The sequence below is a fragment of the Betta splendens genome, chromosome 11 (assembly GCF_900634795.4).
Source record: "Betta splendens chromosome 11, fBetSpl5.4, whole genome shotgun sequence".
Lineage (NCBI taxonomy): Eukaryota > Metazoa > Chordata > Actinopteri > Anabantiformes > Osphronemidae > Betta > Betta splendens.
In genome coordinates, this window is record NC_040891.2 from 13,826,495 (window position 1) to 13,852,033 (window position 25,539).

General features: G+C 46.4%; 6 protein-coding genes and 1 long non-coding RNA gene across 12 annotated transcripts; 5 read left to right on the forward strand and 2 right to left on the reverse strand.

The window, feature by feature from the left end:
* Positions 1-27: 27 nt before the first annotated feature.
* LOC114865369 (Na(+)/H(+) exchanger beta-like) lies at positions 28-5,224 on the forward strand. The gene is made up of 12 exons (XM_029166448.3): positions 28-659; positions 1,325-1,785; positions 2,075-2,325; positions 2,425-2,642; positions 2,733-2,929; positions 2,999-3,088; positions 3,172-3,242; positions 3,314-3,487; positions 3,559-3,661; positions 3,734-3,832; positions 3,913-3,985; positions 4,101-5,224. The coding sequence occupies exons 1-12, from the start codon at positions 392-394 to the stop codon at positions 4,349-4,351; spliced, it is 2,256 nt and encodes a 751-aa protein (XP_029022281.1). The 5' UTR covers positions 28-391; the 3' UTR covers positions 4,352-5,224.
* Positions 5,225-5,249: 25 nt separating this feature from the next.
* LOC114865871 (fatty acid-binding protein, liver-like) lies at positions 5,250-6,142 on the forward strand. Of its 2 annotated transcripts, none has more exons than XM_029167356.3 (4): positions 5,250-5,487; positions 5,561-5,733; positions 5,813-5,885; positions 5,980-6,142. In XM_029167356.3, the coding sequence occupies exons 1-4, from the start codon at positions 5,421-5,423 to the stop codon at positions 6,018-6,020; spliced, it is 354 nt and encodes a 117-aa protein (XP_029023189.1). In that variant the 5' UTR covers positions 5,250-5,420; the 3' UTR covers positions 6,021-6,142. The 2 variants fall into 2 exon arrangements, with proteins under 2 accessions (XP_029023189.1, XP_029023190.1); XM_029167357.3 differs by having other exon boundaries at positions 5,263-5,487; positions 5,813-5,902.
* Positions 6,143-6,300: 158 nt separating this feature from the next.
* LOC114865397 (serine/arginine-rich splicing factor 10-like) lies at positions 6,301-11,955 on the forward strand. Of its 2 annotated transcripts, none has more exons than XM_029166495.3 (6): positions 6,301-6,460; positions 8,100-8,204; positions 9,703-9,806; positions 10,194-10,365; positions 10,450-10,503; positions 10,605-11,955. In XM_029166495.3, exons 1-6 carry the CDS (start codon positions 6,408-6,410, stop codon positions 10,831-10,833), a joined length of 717 nt encoding a protein of 238 aa, XP_029022328.1. In that variant the 5' UTR covers positions 6,301-6,407; the 3' UTR covers positions 10,834-11,955. The 2 variants fall into 2 exon arrangements, with proteins under 2 accessions (XP_029022328.1, XP_029022329.1); XM_029166496.3 differs by lacking the exon at positions 8,100-8,204 and adding an exon at positions 8,339-8,610 and having other exon boundaries at positions 6,302-6,460; positions 9,700-9,806.
* Positions 11,956-12,720: 765 nt separating this feature from the next.
* Positions 12,721-15,140, forward strand: LOC114865396 (gap junction alpha-9 protein-like). The gene has a single exon (XM_029166494.3). It carries the CDS (start codon positions 13,144-13,146, stop codon positions 14,647-14,649), a length of 1,506 nt encoding a protein of 501 aa, XP_029022327.1. The 5' UTR covers positions 12,721-13,143; the 3' UTR covers positions 14,650-15,140.
* A 96-nt stretch (positions 15,141-15,236) lies between these two features.
* mycbp (MYC binding protein) lies at positions 15,237-16,509 on the reverse strand. Its single transcript, XM_029166497.3, has 5 exons — positions 16,352-16,509; positions 15,906-15,978; positions 15,746-15,794; positions 15,493-15,622; positions 15,237-15,419 (listed from the first exon to the last, which is right to left on the reverse strand). Exons 1-5 carry the CDS (start codon positions 16,388-16,390, stop codon positions 15,375-15,377), a joined length of 336 nt encoding a protein of 111 aa, XP_029022330.1. The 5' UTR covers positions 16,391-16,509; the 3' UTR covers positions 15,237-15,374.
* A 117-nt stretch (positions 16,510-16,626) lies between these two features.
* Positions 16,627-23,877, forward strand: si:ch1073-513e17.1 (sialin). Of its 4 annotated transcripts, none has more exons than XM_029166492.3 (12): positions 16,627-17,136; positions 17,539-17,626; positions 17,843-17,932; positions 18,406-18,617; positions 18,708-18,941; positions 19,014-19,188; positions 19,309-19,427; positions 20,286-20,447; positions 20,896-21,028; positions 21,214-21,361; positions 21,523-21,613; positions 21,777-23,877. In XM_029166492.3, the coding sequence occupies exons 3-12, from the start codon at positions 17,851-17,853 to the stop codon at positions 21,942-21,944; spliced, it is 1,524 nt and encodes a 507-aa protein (XP_029022325.1). In that variant the 5' UTR covers positions 16,627-17,136; positions 17,539-17,626; positions 17,843-17,850; the 3' UTR covers positions 21,945-23,877. The 4 variants fall into 4 exon arrangements, with proteins under 4 accessions (XP_029022325.1, XP_055368778.1, XP_029022326.1 ...); XM_055512803.1 differs by having other exon boundaries at positions 17,542-17,626; XM_029166493.3 differs by lacking the exon at positions 17,539-17,626.
* Positions 19,833-21,846, reverse strand: LOC129604820 (uncharacterized). Its single transcript, XR_008696091.1, has 2 exons — positions 21,731-21,846; positions 19,833-21,634 (listed from the first exon to the last, which is right to left on the reverse strand). It is a non-coding gene; the product is annotated as an uncharacterized LOC129604820 (long non-coding RNA).
* Positions 23,878-25,539: the final 1,662 nt, after the last annotated feature.

The following is a 25,539-nucleotide window of genomic DNA, read 5'->3' on the forward strand; positions in this document are numbered from 1 at the left end:
TGGGGCTGCAGGAGCGGTGCTCCTCCGCTCCAGCAGGGGGCGCTCACCGCGGGGGGTCCGCCTGCTCCAACACGGAACGCGGGTTTAGGCGAAGGAGGCAGAGTCGTGGAATCCGTTACTTGACGCGAAGTTTGGACTCCCGTTGAGGACGATACGAGTCAAGGACCTTAAAACTAAACGTCGGGCAAATACCACCTGAGAGCCAGATTCGACTCGGACTCCTGTTTTTATATCGGACGACGGGACTTTGGCCGCTGTGCGCAGCTGTCGGAGTGATTGTAAGATGCCTGTGCGTAAAAAGTGCGCGCTCCTCCGCAGCGCGCCGTCCTCCACTTCATCTCCGTAGGATCCGAAGCTGAGCTCAAGCGGTCCGGTTCTTACCCATCCGAACATGTCGGCACCGCGTCCGGCCCGGAGAAGCCTCCGTGTCCGTCTGAGCGGACTCCTGTGCGCGTTGTGGATCCTTTCTGCCGCCGCGAGTCGTGATGTCGCTCTGCGCAGCAACGACACGACGGGAAATTCCACGCGGGGGTCGCGGGAGGACGTCCACCAGCAGAACCGGCACAAAACGTTCCCCGTGCTGTCGTTCAAGTACGAGCACGTCAGGAAGCCCTTTGAGATCTCCATCTGGATCCTCCTGGCGCTGCTGATGAAGCTCGGTGAGTCACCGGGTCCTCGGTTCACAGCGAGGGGCTGCTTCACCGGAGGCCCCGCGTCTGCGGACGTCTACGAGCCTGAAGCTGTTCAGTCATCGCAACATGTGTCACAAGTTCACTTCAAACACGTGAGCTTTTCCTGATCGGCTTGCAGACGGTACCAGTCCGGTCCACGAGGCAGGGTTCTGGTCGTGAAGTGAAGGAGGCAGGTCCACATGTGGCCTCTTCACGTCCCACCACAAATGAATCCGTCACACTTTACATGCGGTGGGAAAGAGTTCTGGCCTTTGACCGGGTCACTGCTCGGCGCCACCGAAAACGGAGTAGTTGAGCTCCAACCACTGGCTCCACGCTGAATGTCAAAACACAGAGCCGTGTTGAACGTGAGGCGGGCGCTGACGTATCCTATCAGCTCATCCAGCTGTTGTTTCAGGGCCGGTCCGACTTCCTGTTCTAATGCACTGCTCGATAACAAAGATCCCAGTGTTGAAGGGCGGGAGCGAGGGGCAGCTGCTGGTTAGAAGTCGCTCACGTGCCTGAAGCCAAGGCCTCATCTCATGTTTGAGTTTGTTTTCCACAGAAGCAAATCCCGGCTAAAAACTCCTCTTTCAGCCATTTCGCTCCTGATGAATTCTTGAACGCCTTTTTAACCTCTTCTCCTCCCGCAGGTTTTCACATCATTCCGCGGCTGTCGAGCATCGTCCCAGAGAGCTGCCTGCTGATTTTCGTGGGCCTGCTGATCGGCGGCATCATCAAGGCCATCGGCGAGGAGCCTTCCGTCCTGGATTCGCAGCTCTTTTTCCTCTACCTGCTGCCTCCCATCATCCTGGATGCCGGCTACTTCCTGCCCATTCGCCCCTTCACGGAGAACCTGGGCACCATCCTGGTGTTCGCCGTGGTGGGCACGCTGTGGAACGCCTTCTTCATCGGTGGGACCATGTACGGCGTGTGTCGGATCGAGGGAGCTCAGCTGGCCAGCGTGGACCTGATGTCCTGCCTCCTCTTCGGGTCCATCATCTCCGCCGTGGACCCTGTCGCGGTCCTGGCCGTGTTCGAGGAGATCCACATCAACGAGCTGCTGCACATACTGGTGTTCGGGGAGTCGCTCCTCAACGACGCCGTCACTGTGGTGAGAAACAGGAAGTGCTTCCTGTAGTTAAGAGAGTAACGGTGTGAGACGTTGTTAGAAGTCAGTATTTACTCACGTGTGAAACTCATGAGTCATCGCTCTTAGCAGGAAATTGCCAACAGGCCGCAATGAGTCCTTCCATTAACCCGAGCTGTGCTCTGCGGCTGCAGCTTCACTGCTGTGTGTGAGATGATCTGATGCATGAGAGCACAGACACTGGGTTCACGTGCAGTGATGCTGATGCGTATGTTATAATGGCCGGTCGGGTAAAGGTCTGTCTGTCCCTCAGGTCTTGTACCACTTGTTCGAGGAGTTTTCTCACGCAGACACGGTGACGGTGGCCGACGCCCTCCTGGGCGTGGTCTGCTTCCTTGTGGTGGCGCTGGGAGGCATCATGGTGGGCGCCATCTACGGCGTGCTGGGCGCCTTCACGTCGCGGTTCACCTCGCACACGCGCGTCATCGAGCCGCTGTTCGTCTTCCTCTACAGCTACATGGCCTACCTCTCTGCAGAAGTCTTCCACCTGTCGGGGATCATGTCGTGAGTAGACGTCTGTCCGCTTCAGGGCCGCTGGAGGTCTGAAGGTTTGCTGTGCGGCTGCGAGCTCACCCGTCTGTCCTCGTTCTGCTCCACTTCCAGGCTGATAGCGTGTGGCGTGATCATGAGGCCGTACGTGGAGGCCAACGTCTCCCACAAGTCCTACACCACCATCAAATACTTCCTGAAGATGTTGAGCAGCGTGAGCGAGACCCTCATCTTCATCTTCCTCGGCGTTTCCACGGTGGCCGGTCCTCACGCCTGGAACTGGACCTTCGTCGTTTTCACCATCATCCTCTGTTTAGTGTCCCGAGTTCTGGGTCGGTGCAAGGAATCAGTGAGCAGTGAATCGTATCTGGGTTTGTTGCTCGTCTTCATGGAGCCAAACGTGTGGTCTGCGTCTGTTTCAGGAGTGATCGGTCTCACCTACGTCCTCAACAAATTCCGGATAGTGAAGTTGACCAAAAAGGACCAGTTCATCATTGCGTACGGGGGCCTGCGCGGCGCCATCGCCTTCTCGCTGGGCTACCTGCTGACCGACAGCAGGATGAAGAACATGTTCGTCACCGCCATCATCACCGTCATCTTCTTCACCGTGTTTGTGCAGGTGAGCGACAGACTCCACTAACGCACGTGGACACGTGACGCTCAGAACAGTAAAGCGCTTGTGTTCCAGGGCATGACCATCAGGCCTCTGGTGGACCTGCTGGCTGTGAAGAAGAAGAAGGAGAGCAAAGGCTCCATCAACGAGGAGATTCACACACAGGTTTTATTATGAACACGTTCAGGAGATTTGTGAGCAGGAAACCGTGTTCATCATCAAGATATGCTTTTTTTCTTGTCATTTAGTTCATGGATCATCTCCTCACGGGAATTGAAGACGTCTGCGGACATTATGGACATCATCACTGGAAAGACAAGTATGCGTCTTCCTTCTGGCTGAACTGCAGGAGGCGCTGACGCAGCTGATGATGATTTTCCTGCTGTACAGGCTGAACCGCTTCAACAAGGCCTACGTGAAACGGTGGCTGATCGCCGGTGAGCGCTCCACCGAGCCTCAGCTCATCTCCTTCTACAACAAGATGGAGATGAAACAGGCCATGATGCTGGTGGAGAGCGGGAGCGCCGCCAAGCTGCCCGCGCTCGTGTCGTCCGTCTCCATGCAGTGAGTATCCGTCGCAGCTGGGATGCGGATCATTCAGTCTGGCCACGTTATTACCGGTGATGCTCCAACAGGAACCAAGGGCCGGGCAGACGGGCGATACCCAGCATCTCAAAGAGCCGCGAGGAGGAGATCAGGAAGATCCTGCGAGCCAACCTGCAGAAGACGAGGCAGAGGGTAGGGGACCACAGGCAGCCGCGGGGGCCGAGGCGCTGTGCCGGAGCTCACCTTAATGTCTCTGCTCCTCAGCTCCGGTCCTACAACCGACACGACCTGATGATGGACAGGTTCGAGGACAACATCAGCGAGATCCGTTTCCGGAGGCAGAGGGTGGAGATGGAGCGGAGGGTGAGTCACTACAGGGACTCGCTTTGAGATCACATCAGAAATGTTCAAAACGTCCTTACGAATGTGCGTCTCCTTCACAGATGAGCCACTACCTCACAGTCCCTGCAAACCGGCAGGAGACGCCTCCTGTGAGGAAGGTGTGCTTCGACTCAGGTGGGTTCAGTAAATGTCTTATGTTAAAGATGCAGGAGCAGCTGTACAGCATCATTTATTGTGACTAGGCTTTGTAGACTCTCGTGCTGAGTCGCTTTCTGTGCCTGCATCATAGAACACAAGGTTTACACCTACGATGACGACGAGAGCCTCAGAGGACGAACCGTTCAGCTGCATCCCAGAGCCCCCGACGCCGTCGCCCTGCTGAGGGAACCCTCCCAGCGGCCCGACCACAGGAGCCGAGCCGAGCCGAGGGAGACGGAGCCAGACGACCAGGAGGAGCAGGACCAGATGAAACTCTTGCGCTGCTTTAGCGACCCTGGTCCAGACAAGGAGGATGAGGACGGCTCCTTCCTGTCAGGATGAAGCTCGTGACCGTATGAACGGCAGAACACGCTCCTCTTCTGTCTTAAAGGACTGAATGTCTCTGAACCTCGTTAGAAATCAGTATTATGCTTCATTTCTTTTGATGTGAGTTAATTGAATGTGTTTTTATATCATAAATCTTACCAAAGCATGGATCACTGCCCATCTGCTGAGACGACGATTCGATCAAGTTGTTGATGGGTTTAAGTACGGGTGGGTTCAGACCATGCGGCGCTGTGTGGTCAGTGCTGGACGCCAAAGTTGCCACATGTCAAAACGTCTGTTGAAACGGCGCAGTGAGATTTGCTACACACACATATCTGTGAATTTTAATGACATCAGTAATTGTGTGAAAGGTCAAAACCTAAATATATCCACAAATACCCGCAGACAATGACGCCGTGTTTATCTAAGTAGCGTTAATCTGCATGTTAGCGTTTTAATGTGGTGAATAACAGTGTAAACATGAGGCTTGGCCCAAACGCAGGCCTGTTTGCAACCATTACGCTGCATTTGATGCCAGTTACTTCGCTTTGTTTCCCCTGAAGCTTCCTTGATGCCGATGGACCAAGGCCTGTGAACGAGCCACTCTCGTATTTTACAACGCAGCATCACTGCTCCTAGTTTTACTCAGGGACTGAACCGTAGCACGGCGTTAACGGAGGCCTGCTGGCGTCTGTCCTCCAGTGTTTGGACTTCAGAGCCTCAGTAACATTCCCACAGGTGTCAGCTCTGTAAACACCACATATCCATGAAGTTAAATGTTTCTCTGCACTGAGCTTCTGCCTTAATGTTTTGCCTGAAGGAACGATTTGCCTGAAGTGTTTATGTTCACATTTAAGTCCTGTCAGAAATAAAGGTTTTGTGGCTTCAGTGACTGTGAACTCATCCTTAAGGACAAGTCGTCGTGATGCTGCTGTGCGGTAACGGGTACGTGAGCCTATTGGCTTTATAGCTGGAGCTTCCAGTCCAAATAACAGGGAGTTGGAAGTCCCCGACATGCCAACCAGCGCTCTGTGAGATTACAGTCCGAACAACGAGCCTCAGACGAGCACCACCAGCAGCAGACATGGACTTTTCTGGCACCTGGAAGGTGTATTCTGAGGAAAACCTTGAGGAGTTCCTGAAGGAAGTTGGTAAGCGTGAATTTTAATTTGAAGAGTTCATTTTTCTGTTTGTCCATAACATGTTCTTTTTAATACCTCTGAGGTGCACCTGCAATGCTTGTGAAAATGCGCAAGGAAGTGAAACCAGTAATGGTGATCGAGCAGAATGGGAAAGACTTCACCTTCACAATTAAGTCTCCAGTCTTCACTAAAGTCCACTCATTCAGCATCGGAAAAGAGACGGAGATGACAGCAGTAGATGGCAGAAAGATTAAAGTAATTCAAAACTTTAGTCATGAGTATTATAAAGCTGAGTCAGTTGTGAAATCAGGTTAAGAGTCTGCTTTTGGAATAGTGCACTGTGCGAGAGGAGGATGGGAAACTGATCGCTGAGAACGAGAAGTTTACTTCTGTCCGAGAGATCCAAGGTGAAGACATGGTTGAGGTCTGTTAGTCTCATTTCTTCCATCAATAGCTCTAGAAATGGAGGGTTCAGTGACATTTTCTTTCACTCTCTTCCAGACGATCACTGCTGGTTCTGTAACCTTCATCAGCAAAAGTAGAAGGCTGTGATCGACCCCTGGTTCCTTTTAAAAGGAAAAGTTTGTTTCAAAATACAGATGATGTTTAAATATAATAAATGACTTAAAAACGTGTGTTTTTAATTCGCTAAAAAAAGAATTGAGTGGAATACTGAAACATCTTGTGTGTATTTTGTCTTTTTGACCTCTTGGACCATAAGGCCTGTCGCATTATAGGTGCACAGGTAGAGTTGAAACGGCAGGGGGCGCTGTGAGACACCTTTCGCTGTTCACAACTCGTGATTTGTGTTGAAAAGAAGAACCAGAAGGCGCGTTGTTAGTGCGCATGCGTTGCACATTTTTCCGTTGCAGATTTTTCTAAACCAATTTTTTCTTCCTGCCGAGTGAGTTTATTGTTTGACCAGATTCATGAGGCCCCCAAATACGTCTTTGTTTGTTAGGAACATCTCCGATGAGTCCAGGTGAGTCTAAATTCAGCAGCAGAGACAGAATATACACTAACTGGCGCAAACTAACTCTTAACGGCAGCTAGCTGAACTAGCTTTGCAGTTAACGTTAGCTTCGAGCACCAGCGTGCAGAGGGAATATTAAAATGTGGCATTTATTTATCAGCAAACAAACATTTTGTACTTTATTTCCATAGTAACGGCCAAACAATAGTGTGTTTTTCGTGAGACTTTATTATTGCTGGTATTCTGTTGCTTGCAAGCCGCGCACTATTTTATGTATTAAAGTGCGCTAATACCACAAGCCAATGTAACCGCGTCGAACGGCTTTTAATACATAACTTGATCATTTGGAGTTAAAATCCATTTTAAATGGAGAAAACGAGACTGAGTTAAAGCTTCTTTCAATACGACTAAAATGTTTTCACTTCTAGTTTAGCGTTATTCTTACCTTCACTTACTTAACTGTGGTGAAGTAGGTGAACGTAATGTTACCATAAATAAAATAATACATCATAGAGCTCAACCCGCAGGAAGTAGCTAAACTTATCTCAGATTGAACAACGATGCTAGACTAGAACCTAAAAAGGGTTCATGCTGGCTGTAACTGAAGACACGTTACAGAGACTAATCTAATTTGTATAATATTTCAAATGTGTACTTTAAATGCTGTGATAATTTCGCCTTATATACATTAGCCGTAAATGTAACTAATATTTATTTTTTTTTCATTGCATTGTGTTACTTTGTACTATCACACATCAGCATCTACTGGCCCGAGTTGATTTAACATATTTAACATGGTGTCACATTCATTTTAATCTGCAGGTTTTTGTTTTCGTGGTAATGCAGTGACTTGTGCATTTCAGACAGGTTCTATTTTGACGTTTGAAAATCAACTAATATGAATGAAAAATCTTATATCTGCTTGTGCCAGTTAAGGTGCATGCTAACTACAGGTTTGCATAACCTGAAGGGACAGTTGACCAAAAACACAATAATCACCAATGCTGGAATACAGATTTTTTGGGGACACACCTGAACATTGGCTACATGGTGCGTTTTAAGACTGGACAGCTTCTGACCTTTTGAGTTAATAAATCCCATTCACCAGATGCAATGTTTTGGTGTTGGCCCGTCCCTCCTCATGATAGGTTGCAAGAGATTAAAACTATATATTTTGATTGGACACGTAAATCCATAAGGCATATTTTATATTTTTCCAGATTTGGATTGCAATCAAACTGAACTGAAAACTGACTTTTAAGAGTATGCAAGTGAAGAGCGCTTTGGAGAAATCGTGTTGTATTGCTAACCAAACTCATAACTTAACTGATAAAGTAAAATCAGAATTTACAATAGGTCAGCAATCTCGGTGTGTTAGAATGAGAAGTTTAACTTAAAGTGGCATGACTGTACAAACAGTTAATTGTTAAAGGGCACTGGTCATCCCCTTGAATTAAAAAAGCTCTAAATTTAGAGTACAGGTGGTGCTGTCCATTCCTCCATCCAAAAATAAAATCTGTTTTAGTGTTTTGGGTGAGCTCTCCCTTTAGTTACTTCCTCAGCTGCTCTCTCAGCTGTTACTAGTGGGTGATGATGTGGTAGTTTACCATAATGTCAGTTGAGTCACACTTGTATTTACGGTGTTCAGGCCTGAGGATTTGCGGCGTGAGTTTGGCCGCTATGGGCCAATAGTAGATGTCTACATCCCACTTGACTTCTATACACGTCAACCAAGAGGATTTGCATACATTCAATATCCTTTGACAGTTAATATTGTTTTGTCCTCTTAACAAAGTCATGTTTTCTTTCAGCAACAAAGATGTGCTTTAATGTTGTGTCTTTTCTTGCATATAATATCTAACACACATTTTTCTGTTATTGCTTCAGAAAATTTAAAAGCATCCAGTTGTGGAACCGGCCACAAAGAGTAACAAAGACCCGTGTAGAGTAGCTGTAAAGACAAGTCACACAGACCTTCAGGATCAGAGGGAGGGAAAAGATTGAAAAGAGAAAGTAAAGCATGAAGAGGAAAAGGGAACGGCGGCAAAGAATGGGGAAAAGAAAAGAGTTTTTAAAGTCAAGCAGGAAACCCGAATCTCTGGGAGTCGATTAAAGAGTGTAAAGATCAAGATGAAGTTCAAAGTCAAGCATGGGCAAAGGTAACAAGTCTGAATTATTTTGTATCCTCCCATGACAAATCCACAAATTTGACATAATACCGAAATCAGCTGTCTGTGCTATTGATGACATTTTAATTTTCATAAAAACTCTTCAATCGAGTAACAATGTGTCTGTGGACATTCTCTCGGTCGTTGAGGCCATGGTTATCCCAAGGGCGCTTGTTTGGTGGAAACTGAACTTTATTGGCTTGGATTTTTTTTCACCTCTCCTCTTAATGGCACCTTTGGTTGTAACTCAGAGTGGGTATCAGCTTTTGAACTCCACATCACATTGTAATATCTGATAAGATAGTTGGTCTGAAAAGCGGTTGAGGCATCATTAACATTAACTGTATCACAAAGGTGTAAAGGTGTATTTTACATGTTTGACCGTGCACACAGAACATTGTATTAGTGCACTAGTGACTAAAGGTTGTAGATATTCACAGACAACGGCAAAACACCTGGGCAGCTTCAACAATGTGCTGCATGGACCTGTGCCACAAACACATGCATCAGTCACCAGCAGTTACAGAGTAGAGTTTAAGACAGATCTCGTGACTTTATTTAAATACTACAACAACGCATCAGTGATTTAACATGCTTCACAAAGTATTCAGTTTTTATTCCTGGTGACTTCCCACCCTGAGTTCACACTGAAGAAGACGTTCAGGTGAGCGGTAAAATCACCAAACAAGCACCGTTTGGGAGAAATATTATTGCTTTAATTAATTCTCCAGTTCTTGTCCCGATCCCTCGACAATGATTTAATGTGTTGAAAAAGCTCGCTTCATCTTTTATCTCTACAACAAAATGTGTTTCTGTGGTTTGTTTTTTGTCCTAAGATGTAAAGTTATTTCTCATTCGTTCATTTTATGTAGTTTTACCACCAGCCAGGCCAAGTGATTTAATACATGCAATTCCCTTTAATGGGCATAAACAGTGTCAATCAAATAGAACTTAAAGTGAAATTCATTATGGCTTTTTGAGGAAAGATTTATTTTGTTCCCTTCATTTTTACGAGAAACATTTATTCGAATTTGTATGACCTTGTCAAAAATGAGAACAACGAAACCCTTAACCACCCAGCATGTTTGAGGATGTGCGAGACGCAGAAGACGCTCTTCACAGCTTGGACAGGAAGTGGGTTTGTGGCCGGCAGATTGAAATCCAATTTGCTCAAGGGGACAGGAAGAGTAAGTGTCTAACTTTTACTTTTAAAAGCTAATCGCGGCATCTGCCATCAAATGTTTTAATGTACACGTTTTTGGATTGAGTTTGTGCGAGCAGCTTAATCTTCATCTTAATCCCAACAGCTGCCCGTGGCTACTCATGAGCTGCAGGTCGTTAAGAGTCTCTGCCTTTGCCGTTTAAGAAACACGTTGTGGCTTTACTCTGGGATTCATCAGCCAAGAACAGATTTGCAATTTTTGCACATGCCAGTAAAAACATTTATAATGACCACTCAAAATTTGTCACAAGATAAAATAGGAAGTACAAGAAGTCACGTTGAAGAGACTCTTGTCTGTACTGATGTGTTTTGTTTGTACTAATGTGTTTTTCTTGTCTTTTTCTTTATACAGCACCGAATCAGATGAAAGCAAAGGAGAGGCGCTCTCCTGGCAGATCCTCTCGGTATGACGACTATGATCGAGAAGGTCGACGCAGACGTTCACGCAGCCGCAGCTATGAAAGATACAGATCACGCAGCCCTTCTTACGACCGCCGCCGCAGGCGATCTGAGAGCCCTCAAGAGTACGTGTATGAGACGAGGAAATACCTCAAGTGTTGTACTTTGATTGTTGTAAGGTAAATTAAGTGGTTTATTCATTTCTCCAGCTCTCGTGGTCGGACATATGGGAGAGCGAGGAGCAGAAGTCATGAGGAGGATGGGTAAAACTTCTGAAGATCAATATTAGAAGTGTTACTGAATACAATGAATAAAACATCATCTAGCTTCTATTTTAACCACTGTTATGTTTGCTTTATCACAGATTGTCTGTCCCCAGACACAAGCAGAGGCGTCGTAGAGAGTCCAGAGGGAGGTCTCGATCACACTCGCGTGGATCTGGATCTCCACGAGAGAACAACAACCCACCCTCCACTTCACACTACATCGAGGAAGAAGTTCACCGGTCCCCATCCCGGTCTGTATCAAGATCCCGCTCTCGGTCACGTTCTCGATCCAGATCCTGGGCCGGGCGGAAGTCAGGAGGACGTTAAAAGGACCTGCCCCCCCCCCTTTTGTTCCTCCTTCAGTCAGATGGACCAGAGTTGGTCATTTGTCAGGAGATTTGTTTGAATGTAACGTCTGCTGAACCATTTGTAGAACGCTTGTGTTTTGCGGCTCACTTTTAAGAACAGTTGGTCCTTCGCTTGGTTTTAAAAAGTTATTTTGGTAATATTTCCTGATAGGAATGTGACACAGTCAGTCGTTTGTTCATTGGTAGTCAGCCGGAAGTAATACATGTTTCTGTGCTGCATTTTTTTTTTGTTTCTGATCATTTTGCTTTTCAAACCCTATGTAATGTTTTTTTTGCAACAAAAAGAATCATTCAGTATTTTAAAGGTGAATCGAGTCTGTTAAGTCCAGTGTTTGAGTGTTTTCTCATGTTAGAACGTTTTCTGGTGAGTTTGTAGTTTTTTTCCAACAGCTGTGGGTTTTCATCTACTTCCTATGAAGCCCGAACTTCAAATTGGCTTCTTGCAGTAGATAATTTACAGATAACACTATCGCCATGCAGTGATTTTTGCCAGTTATTGAATAAGTTTCAGCCTAAGTGTAGATTGGTTCAAACAGCATCGAGCTTCAATTCACATCGGGGGTTTTTTTCATCAGAGAAAGTAGAAAACCCTCGTCAGGTCTGAGTAAAATACATAGAAATGCTGCTATGGTTCTTTACAAGTGTTCAATTTGTGTCACAAGCTGTTTGGAAATATACAAGTTGTTTTAATTTTGTGGTGTTTGCTGTAAGAGTAGATGTTTCGAAGGTATTTTATATTAGAACGTTTTCTCCAAATCTGTTCTGAACAGCGGAACAAATTTTGTTTCATTGGTGTTTTCACAACTGTTAATCTTTTTAGTTTTTATTTTTTTAAGCAAATCCTGTCTGCATGTTTTATCTCCATAATCTTCTATATTTAGTAGGAAGAAACTTATTTTGAGTAATAAATTGATTACATTCAGTATAAGGTAACAGTGTGTAGCTTCAGTTTATGGGCTGCTTCATGTCATGATTCTATTTGTAACCGTGTCTCCAAGGTTTTTCCAGGCCGACTGTAGCAACTGCCCGCAACCAAAGAGACAAATCAATAAAGTGTTTCAGACATGTCTTCCTCCTCTGACACCTGGATGTCCACTAAGTTCTTCAGTATCATGAGGAAACGTGCCCAAACACAGCCCAGCACAGTCATCATAGATTTCCTGTTAATGGAACAGTAGCTGCGAGGAACAACTTAAATTAGGTTCACAGTGACGAAGCAGCCATGTATGAAATCGGACGTGCCCCATTGATCAGCGCGCTGAAAAAATCACATTGATCAAACTGATGTGTGGAACCTGGATATGTGGTAATTTATGCATGTACCAGCAGAATACATAACATACCTTCAGTTCCATGGAGGGGTTAGTTGTAGGACAACTTGTCAACACCAGGCTCTGCAACTGGTTAATTTTAATTATTTATTATGGATATTTCTATAGTTTATACTGACACCTGCTCTGCCCTCAGAGACAGTCAGGTTTTTTCAACATTTTGTGGTTTAGTGGTTCTCTAGGTGTTTGAGTGCACTGACATAACCCTACTACACTGAGGAAACTTAACTCCTCGCTGGGTCTGAGCTGAAGAGCATCAGCTCTTTGTGGTAGTTTCACATCCACGTTGTGGTTCACACCAGCTTCAGGCTGAGAGACGCCCGCTCAGCCGCCCTGTGGGACCATGGGATCAAATTAGTGTGAGGTCCTTTGAGTTCAGTCAGAAGTGAGCAACCAACCACTGAATATTTTGCATTACTTTTCACCCGAGCGGCTCAGGAACTGGCTGCCAGTCCAGTCACACTGCTGCGAGGTAAATGGAAACAGCACATTGTGTCAGCATTGATCGCCTTTGCCGCTAGCTGGTTATAAGTGAACTAGAGGCTGCAGGGATCACTAGTTTTTGCTGGCGTTTTTCACCAGCGCTGGAGACTGAAGCTTCTCCCGGTGCCGACGTTTTAGCTTTTATGCAGGGATAAAGATTAATGACGTGCTCGTAGGAGTGTGCTCAGCTCACCACAGCCTCAGCTGAAGAACAAGGCCTTTACTGTCAGGTTTCATATCCAGGATGACAGGTAGGAAAAGCATTCAAAACTAATAGACGACAGTGATGGAGCTAATTATCTTTATGTACCTGACATTATGGCAGAACACTATAGGATGGAGTAGAGCTTTGAGTTGTTAGGATGAACTAGCAGCTCCATTAACAGTAAAGTAGTAAATTTAGTCTCTCCAAAGCGCTTCATTGTGTTTTTTCTCAAGCTCTGCCAATGTAAACGATGGGGGACTGGAACTTCCTCGGGGGGATCTTGGAGGAGGTGCACATCCACTCCACTATGGTGGGGAAGATCTGGCTCACCATCCTGTTCATCTTCCGCATGCTGGTGCTGGGCGTCGCCGCCGAGGACGTGTGGAACGACGAGCAGTCGGACTTCATCTGCAACACGGACCAGCCGGGCTGCCGCAACGTGTGCTACGACCAGGCCTTCCCCATCTCCCTCATCCGCTACTGGGTGCTGCAGGTGATCTTCGTGTCCTCGCCCTCGCTGGTCTACATGGGCCACGCCATCTACCAGCTGCGTGCCCTGGAGAAGGAGCGCCACTGCAAGAAGGCGGCCCTGCGCCGGGAGCTGGAGGCCGTGGCCGCCGAGCTGGTGAAGGTGCGGAAGCAGATCGAGAAGGAGATGAGGCAGCTGGAGCAGGGCAAGCTCAACAAGGCGCCTCTGAGGGGCTCCCTGCTGTGCACCTACGTGGCCCACGTAGTCACGCGCTCCGTGGTGGAGGTCAGCTTCATGACCGTGCAGTACATCCTCTACGGACACCGCCTGAGCCCCATCTACAAGTGCGAGCGCGAGCCGTGCCCCAACGTGGTGGACTGCTTCGTGTCGCGGCCCACGGAGAAGTCCGTCTTCATGATGTTCATGCAGCTCATCGCCTGCATCTCCCTCTTCCTCAGTCTCCTCGAGATCATCCACCTGGGGTACAAGAAGATCAAGAGGGTCATCCTGGGCTACTACCCGCATCTGAAGGACGATCTGGACGACTATTACGTCAACAAGTCAAAGAAGAACTCGGTGGTGCATCAGGTCTGCGTCGGCACCTCCGTGGGCCGTAAGAACACCCTCCCCACGGCGCCCAGCGGGTACACGCTGCTGTTGGAGAAGCAGGGGAACGGACCCAACTACCCTCTGCTCAGCGCCTCCTCCGCCTTCATACCGATACAAGAGGGTCCCGGTGCAGAGCCAGACGCCCACGCGTCTGGAGGCGAGGAGCGCGCGCCCAGTCCCACGGAGCAGAACAGCAACTCCAACAACACCAGCAGCGAGACGCGCTCGCCTCCCGTGGACAAGCAGGACGACCCGGAGCAGTCCTCGTCCCAGCACGAGGACCTGGAGTGCGGCGCCTCCGAGTTCCGCACGCCGCGCGCGGCCGACGCCTCCTCGGGCGCCGCGCTGTCGGGCAGGAAGTCTCGCCGGGTCAGTCCGCCGTGGCACTGCTCCACGGTGATGGAGGGCAACGCCTCCGACAGCGGGGACTCGTTCCACGGCCGCAGCGGCGGCATGAAGCTCCGCAGCAGCTGCGCGGGCCCCAGAGCCAGGATGCTGTCCAAGTCGGACACCAAGCGGTCCAGCCGCTCCCAGAGCCCCGACTCCGCGGGGGAGCTCAGCTCCGTGTCCCGGCACAGCCGTGAGAGCAACAGCCCCACGACGTCGTCCCCCAACCGCAGGGCGTCGGCGGCGAGCAGCGGCAGCAGCAGGCGAGCGCCCACGGACCTGCAGATATGAACCCGCACCGTGGGCCGGAGACACGGGGAGACTCGCGTTGAGCGGTGACGTCACTGGATTTTTGTGCGTCTGAATAATCGCTGAACGCCTTTGTCACTTTTAAGGGTTATGTCCACCTTTTACTACAGTATTTAGTTTCTGGACCGTTGCTGGCGTCCAGAGAGGACTTCAGCTCTGAACGATGGAGCTGAACCACAAATCCATAATGTTTTAGGCCATAACATGCTGTTACGCAACTGGACACTGCTAAATCAGTAGCACTGAATCGATCCCATTCGTGCACCAACATGTGTGAGAGGACATTACGGGGACAGTTCAGAAAATGACTGTGTAGCGATAACACAACATGTGCGTTTGATTGGAGTGCAACATGAAGAAAAGCGTGAATCTGGCACTTGACCAGCAAATGTCTTTATTACTTTTGTATGAGAAATATTTTTACTTGATGCCAAGTTGTGCAGTTGATTTATTAAAAAGTCTTGGAAAGTGTGTTTATTTTCAAAACTATATTATTTGTTATGGATTCGACATGAATGACTGTCTAACATCTGTTCTGGCTGGAAGCAGAAGTTCATCACGAGACCAAATGCTGAAAAGGGTTTATTTTGGAACAAAAAGGAGAACCTTAGGAAACAAAAAACAGTGATTCTGTGTTCACTGTACATCTATTATGTAACAAACATTTACAAATAAGTCATTTAAACGTTCTTTGCAGATTCTTTGTCCTATTCCGCTTCTCCCTCCTCGGGCAAGTGTTCAAACTGCATCAACTGGAAACGAACCAAGCACACGTTAGAGAGAGGCCACGCACTAGAACGGATGTGTGAGTTCACAGCATCTAACCCGATTCCTCAGCTCCTTGTTCTCGTTCAGGAGAAGGTTGTACTTCTGTTGCAGCTCATTCAGCTCCATCCGCAGAGCCTCAGTGTCCGCTGGCTCTGGACCAGAGGCGCCGAGGTGAAGCTTTATGAAGCTTCACACGCGTTTAAGGCCAACAGCTGCTGGGACCATTTATACAACAGTACACGTGATAGAAATACAAATACAAAACATAGTTTATGTTGAAATAATACATGAAAATGACATGAAAGGATACTCCAGAGCATTGTTAGGTTTGTCAGTTTCTTCATAAAGTGCCACTAAAACTGAAAAAAACAGACAGCAGAAGATTAAAGCTTATCCAGAGTCTCTGACGCCACGATTTGAATGGAAAATGTCACGTTTATTGACAACGACCCTTGTTTTTCCTCGCCTACCGCTTGTTATAGTGTCGAGGACTCCAGCCTTTTCAAGATATCTCCTAAATTGCTCTCGCTTCGACTCTGACGCCTGAAAGACACGCGAGTACATTCACAGCACAGGTAACGTTTGACTCGTAAGCACACGTAGCCCTCCATTACACAAATACAACAATACGGCACCGGAGTTAGCATCAACGCTAGTTCCACTGGTCAGACTGGGGGAAGGAAGACTATTTACTATAAATGTTGAGTTTCATGACGCTTCGCCTTCCCGAGCTCCGAATTCAAACCAGCCTTTTAGCAGCTGCCAGCGCAGGAAGGCAACGTTTAACGCGGCTAGATTAGCTAGCTAGTCAGTTAGCAACTGCGTCTCAGTACGAACAACAGCGTAAAATTCGCCGAGGGAAACACTAAAGCGAAAAATACAATGAACAACGGAACGAGTACAGTGACATACGCACTCTGTAATGTGCCATGGATGCGATGTCAGCGGCGCACATGCGACTGAACGCGGCGGCAGCTCAATTAAGTTCAACCAGCAGCAGCTGTGACGCCAGGATGTATTGGTTGCCATGACAACACCTAACTTCCACGTTTGTTGGTAATGGAACAACTACACGCCAATGAAATGTAATGAAAAGCACATTTAAGTCTCTTTTAAGTGGCTAAGTCTATTTTACGTAAATCCGCATTACAGTGTGATTTGCATGAGTTGTACGTACAACGTTTATATTCGACACAACAGCTACGTTAACAAGCAATGGGTGTTGCCAGGTTCGTTTTTGTGCCTCCATCAGTCTAATATAAATCTTTATTGCTTGTTGTTATATATTACACAATATAATAAAAAAACACCCCACTTCTCCTTTTTAGAATTACAAAAATACTTAAATTTGTGTGTGGGTGACCGTGGCAACACGCGAGAGGAGGACGGGCCAGTGGTGTGTCAGGTGCTGTGACGTCACATTCGCAGCGCAGATATATAAAACATGCACAGTAGTTTTACGGGAAGACAAGAAGAGGGCGTGGTCACTCCACTGTGTTTTGCGCTGCTTTTTCTTGTAGCGCGCTTTTCCGCATTCCTCGCGAGCCCGTTCTGTCCTGTAGTGAAAAGCAACAACACGGCGCGCATCATTTGTCATTTCGCCGGCTCTGATATGACACAGCTCTCTGGATTACATGGTAGTTTACCTTCAGGGCAGCGGACAAACCTGTCATAAACAAGCGGGATAAAGTCATCACGGAGGTAAGATGGGTTCAAATCATCTAAATTTACCGGAGTTCTAGTTAGCTGATCTGCGGTTTCACTTCAACCTCTTCTGTTTGTTCAAGCAGTGTTTTGAAAACACTGGTTGAATGCAGTCAGTCAGTACACAGTACTACACAGTAGTACACAGTAGTACACAGCAGTGTTCATCACTAAACAGATTAAACTGGTCAAGATAACATTTGACCTACTCCATGAAGGGATGTTATAATAAACCAGCGTCAGTGCGTCTCGCTCCCAGGTCACCAGGTGTTGTTGCTGCGCTCATTTTCTTCTTCTAACCCTCATTTCAGGCACATGCAGCCCTTTATAAACTGCGCTGATGACTTTAAAGAGGGCTGTATGTCAAGCAGGGTTTTTGTATAATGAGTTTCTTTGCAGCAGGTTCCCGTTCAGAAAAGTCCCGAGTGCCATCGCCGTCATTGTTACCATAATTTCACTACCTGCTCTTTCTGAGAGTCAATAAAATGTAAGTACCACAGTAATGAAACGTGTTGTGAAAGTAGGAAGTAGGTGATTCGATTAGAGTGTTAAGACCGGTCGTCAGGATGTTGATACAGATCCAGATCACTTGACGTGTGATGTCATGTTCTCCGTCATGTGAGCGCTCCTGTCGGTTGGTCCAGATTGTTTGGATGCCTCGTTTCTCTGACATCATCTCTCCAACCTCATATTTGCTCTTCAGCCGCCGCAATGCAACCACCAGATAGCTGCTCCGTCAACTCACTGCCGTCCGACTGTGAGGACAGTGAGCCCCTCGTCAAGCCCGATGCAGGTGCGCTTCTGCTTGTGCCACAGCATTCTGTTTCACCAAAGGTTCAGTTGCATATTACATTAACATAAACGACTGAAAGTGAGCCACTCAGAAACATTAGTGCTTCTAGGAACGACTTGACTGTAAACTGTCACGACTCTCCTGTTCCTCAGCAAAAAGCACTTTACAGGTTACACATTAGCTTTAGATAACAGCAACATGAGGTTGCTGACATCTGGCAGCATTTGGACTAAAATCACATGCTACTGAAATAAAAGCATAAAGGTAAGGAGCCATTGGCCTTTAGGTACAGTCAAAGAACAGAAGCACAACACAGTAGTAATTTAGTAATACAATAAGTATTAGCAGTAAGGCTGTTGGTTCATGTATTTATGTGTATTTGTAATTATAAAAACCCACATACTTGAAGTATATCTGAGCCGTGTTCCTGTGAGTCCAGGATTCATGTAAACAGTACTGTTGTGGTGTGTCAGTTCCCCGTCAGTGCTGCTCGGCTCGCCTCAGCTTGGCCGTCCTCATGTTCTTCGGGTTCACCGTGGTCTACGGGCTCCGTGTGAACCTCAGCGTCGCCATGGTTGCCATGGTGAACAGCACAGACCCCGCGCCTCCCCCAAACAGCTCCAACGCCCACAGCTGCCCACTGCCGCCTGGGAACGACAGCAACCGCTTTGTGCAGCCTGACGGGGTAAGTGCTAGCGATGCTAATGATGCAGCTACACACTGGCCACGCTGGTGTTCTGCTGTGGTGCAGCTGCCTCTTTCTGTCTCATCCCAGGTCCCTCAGTACCCGTGGGACTCGGAAACTCAAGGCTGGTTGCTCGGGGCCTTCTTCTTCGGCTACCTGTGCACTCAGATCCCTGGGGGTTACCTGGCAGGCCACTACGGGGGGAGCATCTTCCTGGGCCTGGGAGTGCTGGGCACCGCTGTCCTCACCCTGCTCACGCCCCTGGCTGCCCAGTTGGGCTCGTACTGGCTGTTTGCGCTACGAGCTGTGGAGGGCTTTGGGGAGGTAGGAGCTTCTGTGCACGTGGAGGCTGCAGGAAGTGGCGGCTGCTGATGCGTCTGCCCCGTGTTTGTGCAGGGCGTGACCTTCCCCGCCATGATGGCCATGTGGGCTCGCTGGGCTCCTCCTCTGGAGCGCTCTCGCCTCATGAGCGTTTCCGGAGCTGGGGCCAACTTTGGGGCCTTCGTGGCCCTGCCGCTCACCGGTGTGATCTGCCAGACGCTGGGCTGGCCCTCCGTCTTCTACATCTGTGGTGAGCGATTTCAGGTTCATCATAACGTATGCAGTGTTATTGCCAGTTATTGTTAATTAACGTGACTTTTCTGAGGTTCTGATGGTGAACTGTTGCTTCACCTCCTCTGCTGTCGTTCAGGAGGTGCTGGTTGCCTCTGGGCTGTCTTTTGGTTCATTTTTGTTTCCGATGACCCTCGCACCCACCGTCGCATCAGTCAGGAGGAGAGAGACTACATCATAAACTCTATTGGGTCCCAGGTGCGTTTGGATCATTAACAGACAGGCTGCTGCCTCTGCTTTGTCTGCTTAACATGTTCTATAATGTAGCTGGTAAAAACAAAATGCGAAAGTGGCCTTAGTTCCATCAAAACAGATTTTTTAAAGATTTTATTGTTTTTAAGCATAGGAAACTAAAAAGGTTTTCTTGAAAGTACAGTTACTGTTCATTGTTTCCAGTCAGTCAAAAACTGCAAAGAAGCTGTTTTAGATTTTTTTATGAATATTGGTCATAAACAGTAAAAGTGGGAAACTGACCTCTTTCTCTCACCTTTACTCCAGATAAGAGAGTTTTTCTGATGTCATAGTAGTTTTTTTCTTGCCTCTTTTTTGCCTCTTCTATTCTTACTACTGACACCTCCCGGTGTGTGTGTGTGTGTGTGTGTGTGTGTGTGTGTGTGTGTGTGTGTGTGTGTGTGTGTGTGTGTGTGCTTGTATGTGTGTGTGTGTGTGTGTGTGTGTGTGTGTGTGTATGCTTGTATGCGTGTGTGTGTGTGTGTGTGTGTGTGTGTGTATGCTTGTATGCGTGTGTGTGTGTGCTTGTATGCGTGTGTGTGTTTGTGTGTGTGTGTGTGTGTGTGTGTGTGTGTGTGTGTATGCTTGTATGCGTGTGTGTGTGCGTGTGCGTGCGTGCGTGTGTGTGCGCGTACGCGTGTGCATGTATGCGTGCGTGCGTGTGCATATGTGTGTGTGTGTGTGTGTGTGTGTGTGTATGCTTGTATGCGTGTGTGTGTGCGTGTGCGTGCGTGTGTGTGCGCGTATGCGTGTGCATGTATGCGTGCGTGCGTGTGCATATGTGTGTGTGTGTGTGTGTGTGTGTGTGTGTGTGTGTGTCCACAGGGCACGCCTCACGGCTGGTCCGTGCCTCTGCTGCAAATGATGATGTCCGTCCCGCTGTGGGCCATCATCGTGACTCAGATGTGCTGGAACTGGTCCTTCTACACGCTGCTCACCTCTCTGCCCACATACATGGACAACGTCTTGCACTTTGACCTCAAATCGGTGAGCTTGACTTTGCTTTGGCTGTTTTCCAAAAGAAACACAGTAGATGCGCAGAGAGACAGCTTTTAGTTCAGGGTCACGTGTCTCCAGAAACACATGCTAATAATTAGTAACTTACAGTAACTAACGCTGACTGGTGTTAGTTGATGAATGATGAGTTGTAAAAGTTGTTTTGTTCTTGAATCATTCATCTTAAGATGCTGTTTGTTTTGCTGGTGTCTCTGTTTTACATCATCGAAAATTAAATATCATTGGGTTTTGCACAGTAATAAACACCCACAGCACCACAGTGTTTATTTCCTGTCTGTCAATGAAACAGTACTTTGAACAACTCTGTGTCAAAGATTTATAAACTAATGTGGATGTCACGCCATTAAAAGCATTTCGGCTGCATAACCTGAACACACAGACTTTGATTTCTCTGAATCCGCCTGGTTTCTTTCCCCAGAACGGCTTCCTGTCCGCGCTGCCCTACCTCGGTGGCTGGCTGGTCTCCACATTGTCGGGCTTCGCCGCCGACAGCCTGATCGAGAGGAGGGTGTTCAGCATCGCTGTCGTTCGCAAGCTCTTCACCGTCACAGGTGCGTGACCCACGTCTGTTTGAGACTCCTTTGGTGTCAGCTGACTGTCACAGGACCAGCAGCACGGGTTAAAGGGTTGCCGGTGTGTTTAAGTTGGTGTTAACATCCACATTTACAGTGGAGACTGGACGCGTTCAGTAAAGGACAGAGCAGACGTGTGTAATAATAAAGACACGTCTCTGCAGGGATGGTGCTTCCTGCCGCCTTCCTCGTGGCAGTGAGCTACGCCGGCTGCAACCACATCCTCACCGTCACCTTCCTCACCTGCTCCACAGCCACAGGAGGGATCAGCGGCTCTGGAGTGTTCATCAACCAGATGGACATCGCTCCTCGGTGGGTGTTACAGCCTTCTACTCAGAGACATGATGTGTTAAGGGTGTTTATTGTGATGCCTTTGTGTTATCTATGAAAAGTCACTGATAATCATTTAAAGGAGTGTCCTTTTACATATTATCACAAATCATGGGCACCTTTACTTTTTTCGTCTTCTGCAGCTACGCAGGATTTCTTCTGGGAATCACCAACACATTTGGGACCATTCCTGGAGTCGTGGGACCGATTGCTACAGGCTACTTCACACAAGATGTAAGTATACGAGAATCACTGCTGACACAGAAACAGACGTGGTTTCATTTTACTAAAACAAGATGAGTCAGAGAAGAACAAGATCCACGTAATCAGTATTATTATATAGAAACCTACTTCACCGATAGTTTAGGATGTTACAGTCTTCCTCTCTGCTTGTCAGCACTCTCTGGAGGGTTGGAGGAAGGTGTTCTGGGTCGCAGCTGCCATTAACGTCGGCGGTGCTATCATCTTCGCGATACTGGGCAGCGGGACGTTGCAGCCGTGGGCGATGACGGAGGAGGACCGAGCCGAGGAAGAGAGAAGGAGGAGCAGGTCCATCAGAGCGTAAAACACAAACCATGCAGACACATCCCAACAAAGAGCAGCAGCGCGTTTGGGCCTGATCATCCCAGCGTGCTGCCTGCAGAGACACTCAGACTTCTGCCTCTGCGCTGTGCAAGTCTTCAAGTCTTCACTAGAGTCTAAGAGCTGCAGCTGTGAACCTGAGCCCATATTAACTCAGTGTCTCAGAGTGGACACACTTACATGTTTGTGATTGTAGCTTTACATTTTTAATGCGCCGTAGCAGCAGGGATGATTGAGGTCGACAGTCTGGACTCTAATAAATGATGTTTTGATCGGTTTTAAAGCCCCACAGACACAACGCAGACACATTCATGTTCCCACCACCAAAGTCAATGAACATCAAGCTGCACTATGCAAATGAACGCTTTAATTGCTGTTGTGTAAAGAATCTCTCAGTGGTTATAGAGCCACAAAAGCTCACCTGAGCTTAAACTACGTCCCCCTCGATGCACAGCTCAGGGATTTCAGGGACTAGTCGTCGTAGTCCCAGCAAACAGAAGCTGACGAGGCTTCTAGTCCTACTCTGAGGTGGGAGTGGTTGTGAGACACTTCATATCTACGGCCACATTTAAATCACATTTAGACACAAATTATATTTCACTTGGAAACATGAAGTGAATGAAATGAACCATGAAATGAAAAAAACTGTTTGCATTAGTATAATGTTGGATTAACATGATAACCTCTGGTACTTGCACTGAGTATCACAGCCACTGTCCAGAGATTCTACTGTGACAATCAGGATTTTTATGTCATTTTTAATTGAACATTTGAGACCACACGTGTCATGAACTCTGCACTTTATGAGCTTTTACAGATTTTACCGAAGTGTCATTAATGTCACTGTTAGCCTTTAAACCACTTCTGCATTGACCAAATGAACCAAAAGTGGAAGCACCTCTTTCACATGTCACAAAGGCCTTAACTCAAGATAGGAATCAAAGCATTTTTGCTGCAGTTGAAGCATTTAAAATATTCCTAACATATTTGTACTGAGGTTTAGTTTTTTCTGGTCTCAACTTAAGCACTTTTAATTGTGACTGCCTTTACTTAGATTTCTTCACAGGAGCAATAATTGTTTTTATGTTTTAAAGATTTAGCAATTTTAAATTCAAACAATGTCGCACTATATAAAAGCACTGATTATAAAGTACTGATGTTGCTGAAGGGGTGCAATACTTGATTTACCTCATCTGTATGTGTTATCCAGATGTTTTATTGTAAAAAGAGTCAGATATGTTTTACTGTGGGACTTGTGTTTCATGTTTTTAAGCATGAGAGGATTGTTGTGTCGTCTCGGTGTTGTGGTTTTACCATCATGAATTCGTTTATGAAATGTGTGTATGTCGCAGGAGGCGAAGTCTTCCATCCACTCACTGTAAAACGCAACATCATCCTGTGTTCGCGAGTCAGTCATGTCATGAAGGGCCACAGAGGTTTAAGATTTGTGCCAATGATGTGTGTTTTTTTATGTGGTTTCTTATGTGCCATCATGTGCCATCACGTGCCATCATGACATATGCCAGCGTGATCAGGAGATCAGCATTGTCACAGCCAACACATCCAAAAGTAGTAAACAACAACATATTTTTTCCAGTACGATACAGAGGCTCTGACATTACTTTAGTTTCACATTGTTAGAATCAGAAACATTTTATATATCAGGATAAATAAATTTCATAAAACCGAGTGTGACCTCAAGTTACACTAAATACCTTTATTTAAAGTTTTATGGAACACCTACATTTATATTCAGGTATAATACATAAGAAAACGATAGTATAAAACATTTGAACAAATGCTTTGTTTCTGGTATCAAGAAACCGTATGTTTGAATGTGTTTTCAGTCTTTGGGGGCTCTATGGTGTCTAACACAAGGAATAATAACTGGAGCAACAATAAATGCTGTAACTGTGGCTTCTAAACTTTCGGTTCTTTATTTAACAGTTGCTCCTTATTACCACAAGGTGGCGCAAGAAACCGTCACTGCTCTCCATCAGTTCATCATTTATCTCACTAATGGAAAACGTGTTATTATTGCGATCAACGCTCATTTTACAGCCTGGACGTTAATTCTGACAAAGAGGGTTTCAGTCGTGATCATATGGGAAAGAATCTGCAATTATTTCCACAGGCAATTAATTATTACCTGTGAAATAATTTTATTACATCCACATCACAGACGAAACAAGCTGCATATTGAGTAATGAGTGTTTGGCTCCTTTTATGAGTAAAGCGTGAATGTGTAAAATGATGTGGGACACAGAAAATATTTATTTAAAATAGTATTCAAGTATCAAACTGTATTTAAATTAATTTGAAAACGGCGCATTCGCTGGATGAATGGACAAATAATAATAGGCAACTATAACCCGAGTAAAGAATCCGTCGTGAAGCACTTTTGTTTAGAAAACAATGTGTTTTCAAGCAAGCGTTACCCGGAAGCTGTTATGACGTAAGCAGGATGGTGTTACGCTAATAATCGTCCCCTCTCAACACTTTCGTCGCATGTTCCTTCCACATGTTATTTACCAGTAAGATATGGGTGCAACCCACAATAAGCAGCTGTACTGCTTTCACAAACCTGCCTTTTATTTTCTTTGTTTGTGCTTGAGGGATGGTGAATTAATGCAAGTTAAACTTTTATAAAAAAAAGTTATTAGTTGTAAACTGTGAAATACTGGATCATCCTGTTGTTACACTTATTCTCATTGTCATTGGACCAATTCTAACATGAGATGCATTTTCCAAAACAATAGTTTTATTGTTCAAAACACAGTAGGATTTCTCATTCATTTACGCAGCTTGTTGTCTGAATGTAAAAAAATCCAAGGTTCCTTACAATAACAACACTTCTATGATGTTCAGTGGTCAAACAAAATTGTCAGTCTCCTCACAACTTATGAACACATTTTCATAGTTCTATGATTCATTCTGTCTCAGTCATTTGCAACTGCCATGGTCATAAACAATCAGAATGGTCATGATCAAGGAGCATAAGTTTTGTTGGTGCTGGAGCAAACAAACAAATAAGTTTTGATGCACCCTAAAACTGTCATTACAGCAGAACCTACAGCTCAATGAGGTTTGAAGAATTCAGCTATAGAAAATACCTTTTCAGAGAGGAGAATCAGAGCTCAGTTTGTTCCCACACAGACAAATCCTGATTCTTTAAACTCACCAACATGAACCTGAGGAACTAGGACGTAAAAACAACACATTCAAGCAAGAACTACACTGTTTCCTGAATAGTTTATGGAGTACAAACAAATAAAATGAATAAAAAGACTCTTTGGCCCTTACAGTAAAAAGCCCGATGGGCTGGAAGGCTTTTAGCTAGTAACTAGTTTGTTACTTTGTCTTCTTAGGGAGAGATCAACACACATGGGGCTTTTCCTTTGTTGCTGGGATTTGTTGGTAAAAAAAATAGTACAAAAAACATTTTACACACATTTGCAAATATAAAGTGAGTGAGTGAGTCAGTCAGTGAGTCAGTCAGTGAGTGAGTTAATGAGTTAGTGAGTGAGTTAATGAGTGAGTGAGTGAATGAATGTGTGAGTGAATGAGTGAGTTAATGA

Excerpts from the sequence above, each read along its gene's own strand:
- LOC114865369 (XM_029166448.3), top strand. The coding sequence starts at position 392 with ATGTCGGCACCGCGTCCGGCCCGGAGAAGCCTCCGTGTCCGTCTGAGC. Across the intron at positions 3,243-3,313 it reads CATCATCACTGGAAAGACAA|GCTGAACCGCTTCAACAAGG; the intron begins GTATGCGTCTTC and ends CCTGCTGTACAG. Across the intron at positions 3,986-4,100 it reads GAAGGTGTGCTTCGACTCAG|AACACAAGGTTTACACCTAC; the intron begins GTGGGTTCAGTA and ends CCTGCATCATAG.
- mycbp (XM_029166497.3), bottom strand. The coding sequence starts at position 16,390 with ATGTGCGCCGCTGACATCGCATCCATGGCACATTACAGA. Across the intron at positions 15,795-15,905 it reads CCTCGACACTATAACAAGCG|TTTTAGTGGCACTTTATGAA; the intron begins GTAGGCGAGGAA and ends TGTTTTTTTCAG. Across the intron at positions 15,420-15,492 it reads ACAAGGAGCTGAGGAATCGG|TTGATGCAGTTTGAACACTT; the intron begins GTTAGATGCTGT and ends GTTCGTTTCCAG.
- LOC114865871 (XM_029167357.3), top strand. The coding sequence starts at position 5,421 with ATGGACTTTTCTGGCACCTGGAAGGTGTATTCTGAGGAAAACCTTGAG. Across the intron at positions 5,488-5,560 it reads GGAGTTCCTGAAGGAAGTTG|GTGCACCTGCAATGCTTGTG; the intron begins GTAAGCGTGAAT and ends AATACCTCTGAG. Across the intron at positions 5,903-5,979 it reads AAGGTGAAGACATGGTTGAG|ACGATCACTGCTGGTTCTGT; the intron begins GTCTGTTAGTCT and ends ACTCTCTTCCAG.
- LOC114865396 (XM_029166494.3), top strand. The coding sequence starts at position 13,144 with ATGGGGGACTGGAACTTCCTCGGGGGGATCTTGGAGGAGGTGCACATC.
- si:ch1073-513e17.1 (XM_029166492.3), top strand. The coding sequence starts at position 17,851 with ATGCAACCACCAGATAGCTGCTCCGTCAACTCACTGCCGTCCGACTGT. Across the intron at positions 18,618-18,707 it reads GCTTTGTGCAGCCTGACGGG|GTCCCTCAGTACCCGTGGGA; the intron begins GTAAGTGCTAGC and ends GTCTCATCCCAG. Across the intron at positions 21,029-21,213 it reads CAAGCTCTTCACCGTCACAG|GGATGGTGCTTCCTGCCGCC; the intron begins GTGCGTGACCCA and ends ACGTCTCTGCAG.
- LOC114865397 (XM_029166495.3), top strand. The coding sequence starts at position 6,408 with ATGAGGCCCCCAAATACGTCTTTGTTTGTTAGGAACATCTCCGATGAG. Across the intron at positions 8,205-9,702 it reads AGAGGATTTGCATACATTCA|GTTTGAGGATGTGCGAGACG; the intron begins ATATCCTTTGAC and ends ACCACCCAGCAT. Across the intron at positions 10,366-10,449 it reads CGATCTGAGAGCCCTCAAGA|CTCTCGTGGTCGGACATATG; the intron begins GTACGTGTATGA and ends TCATTTCTCCAG.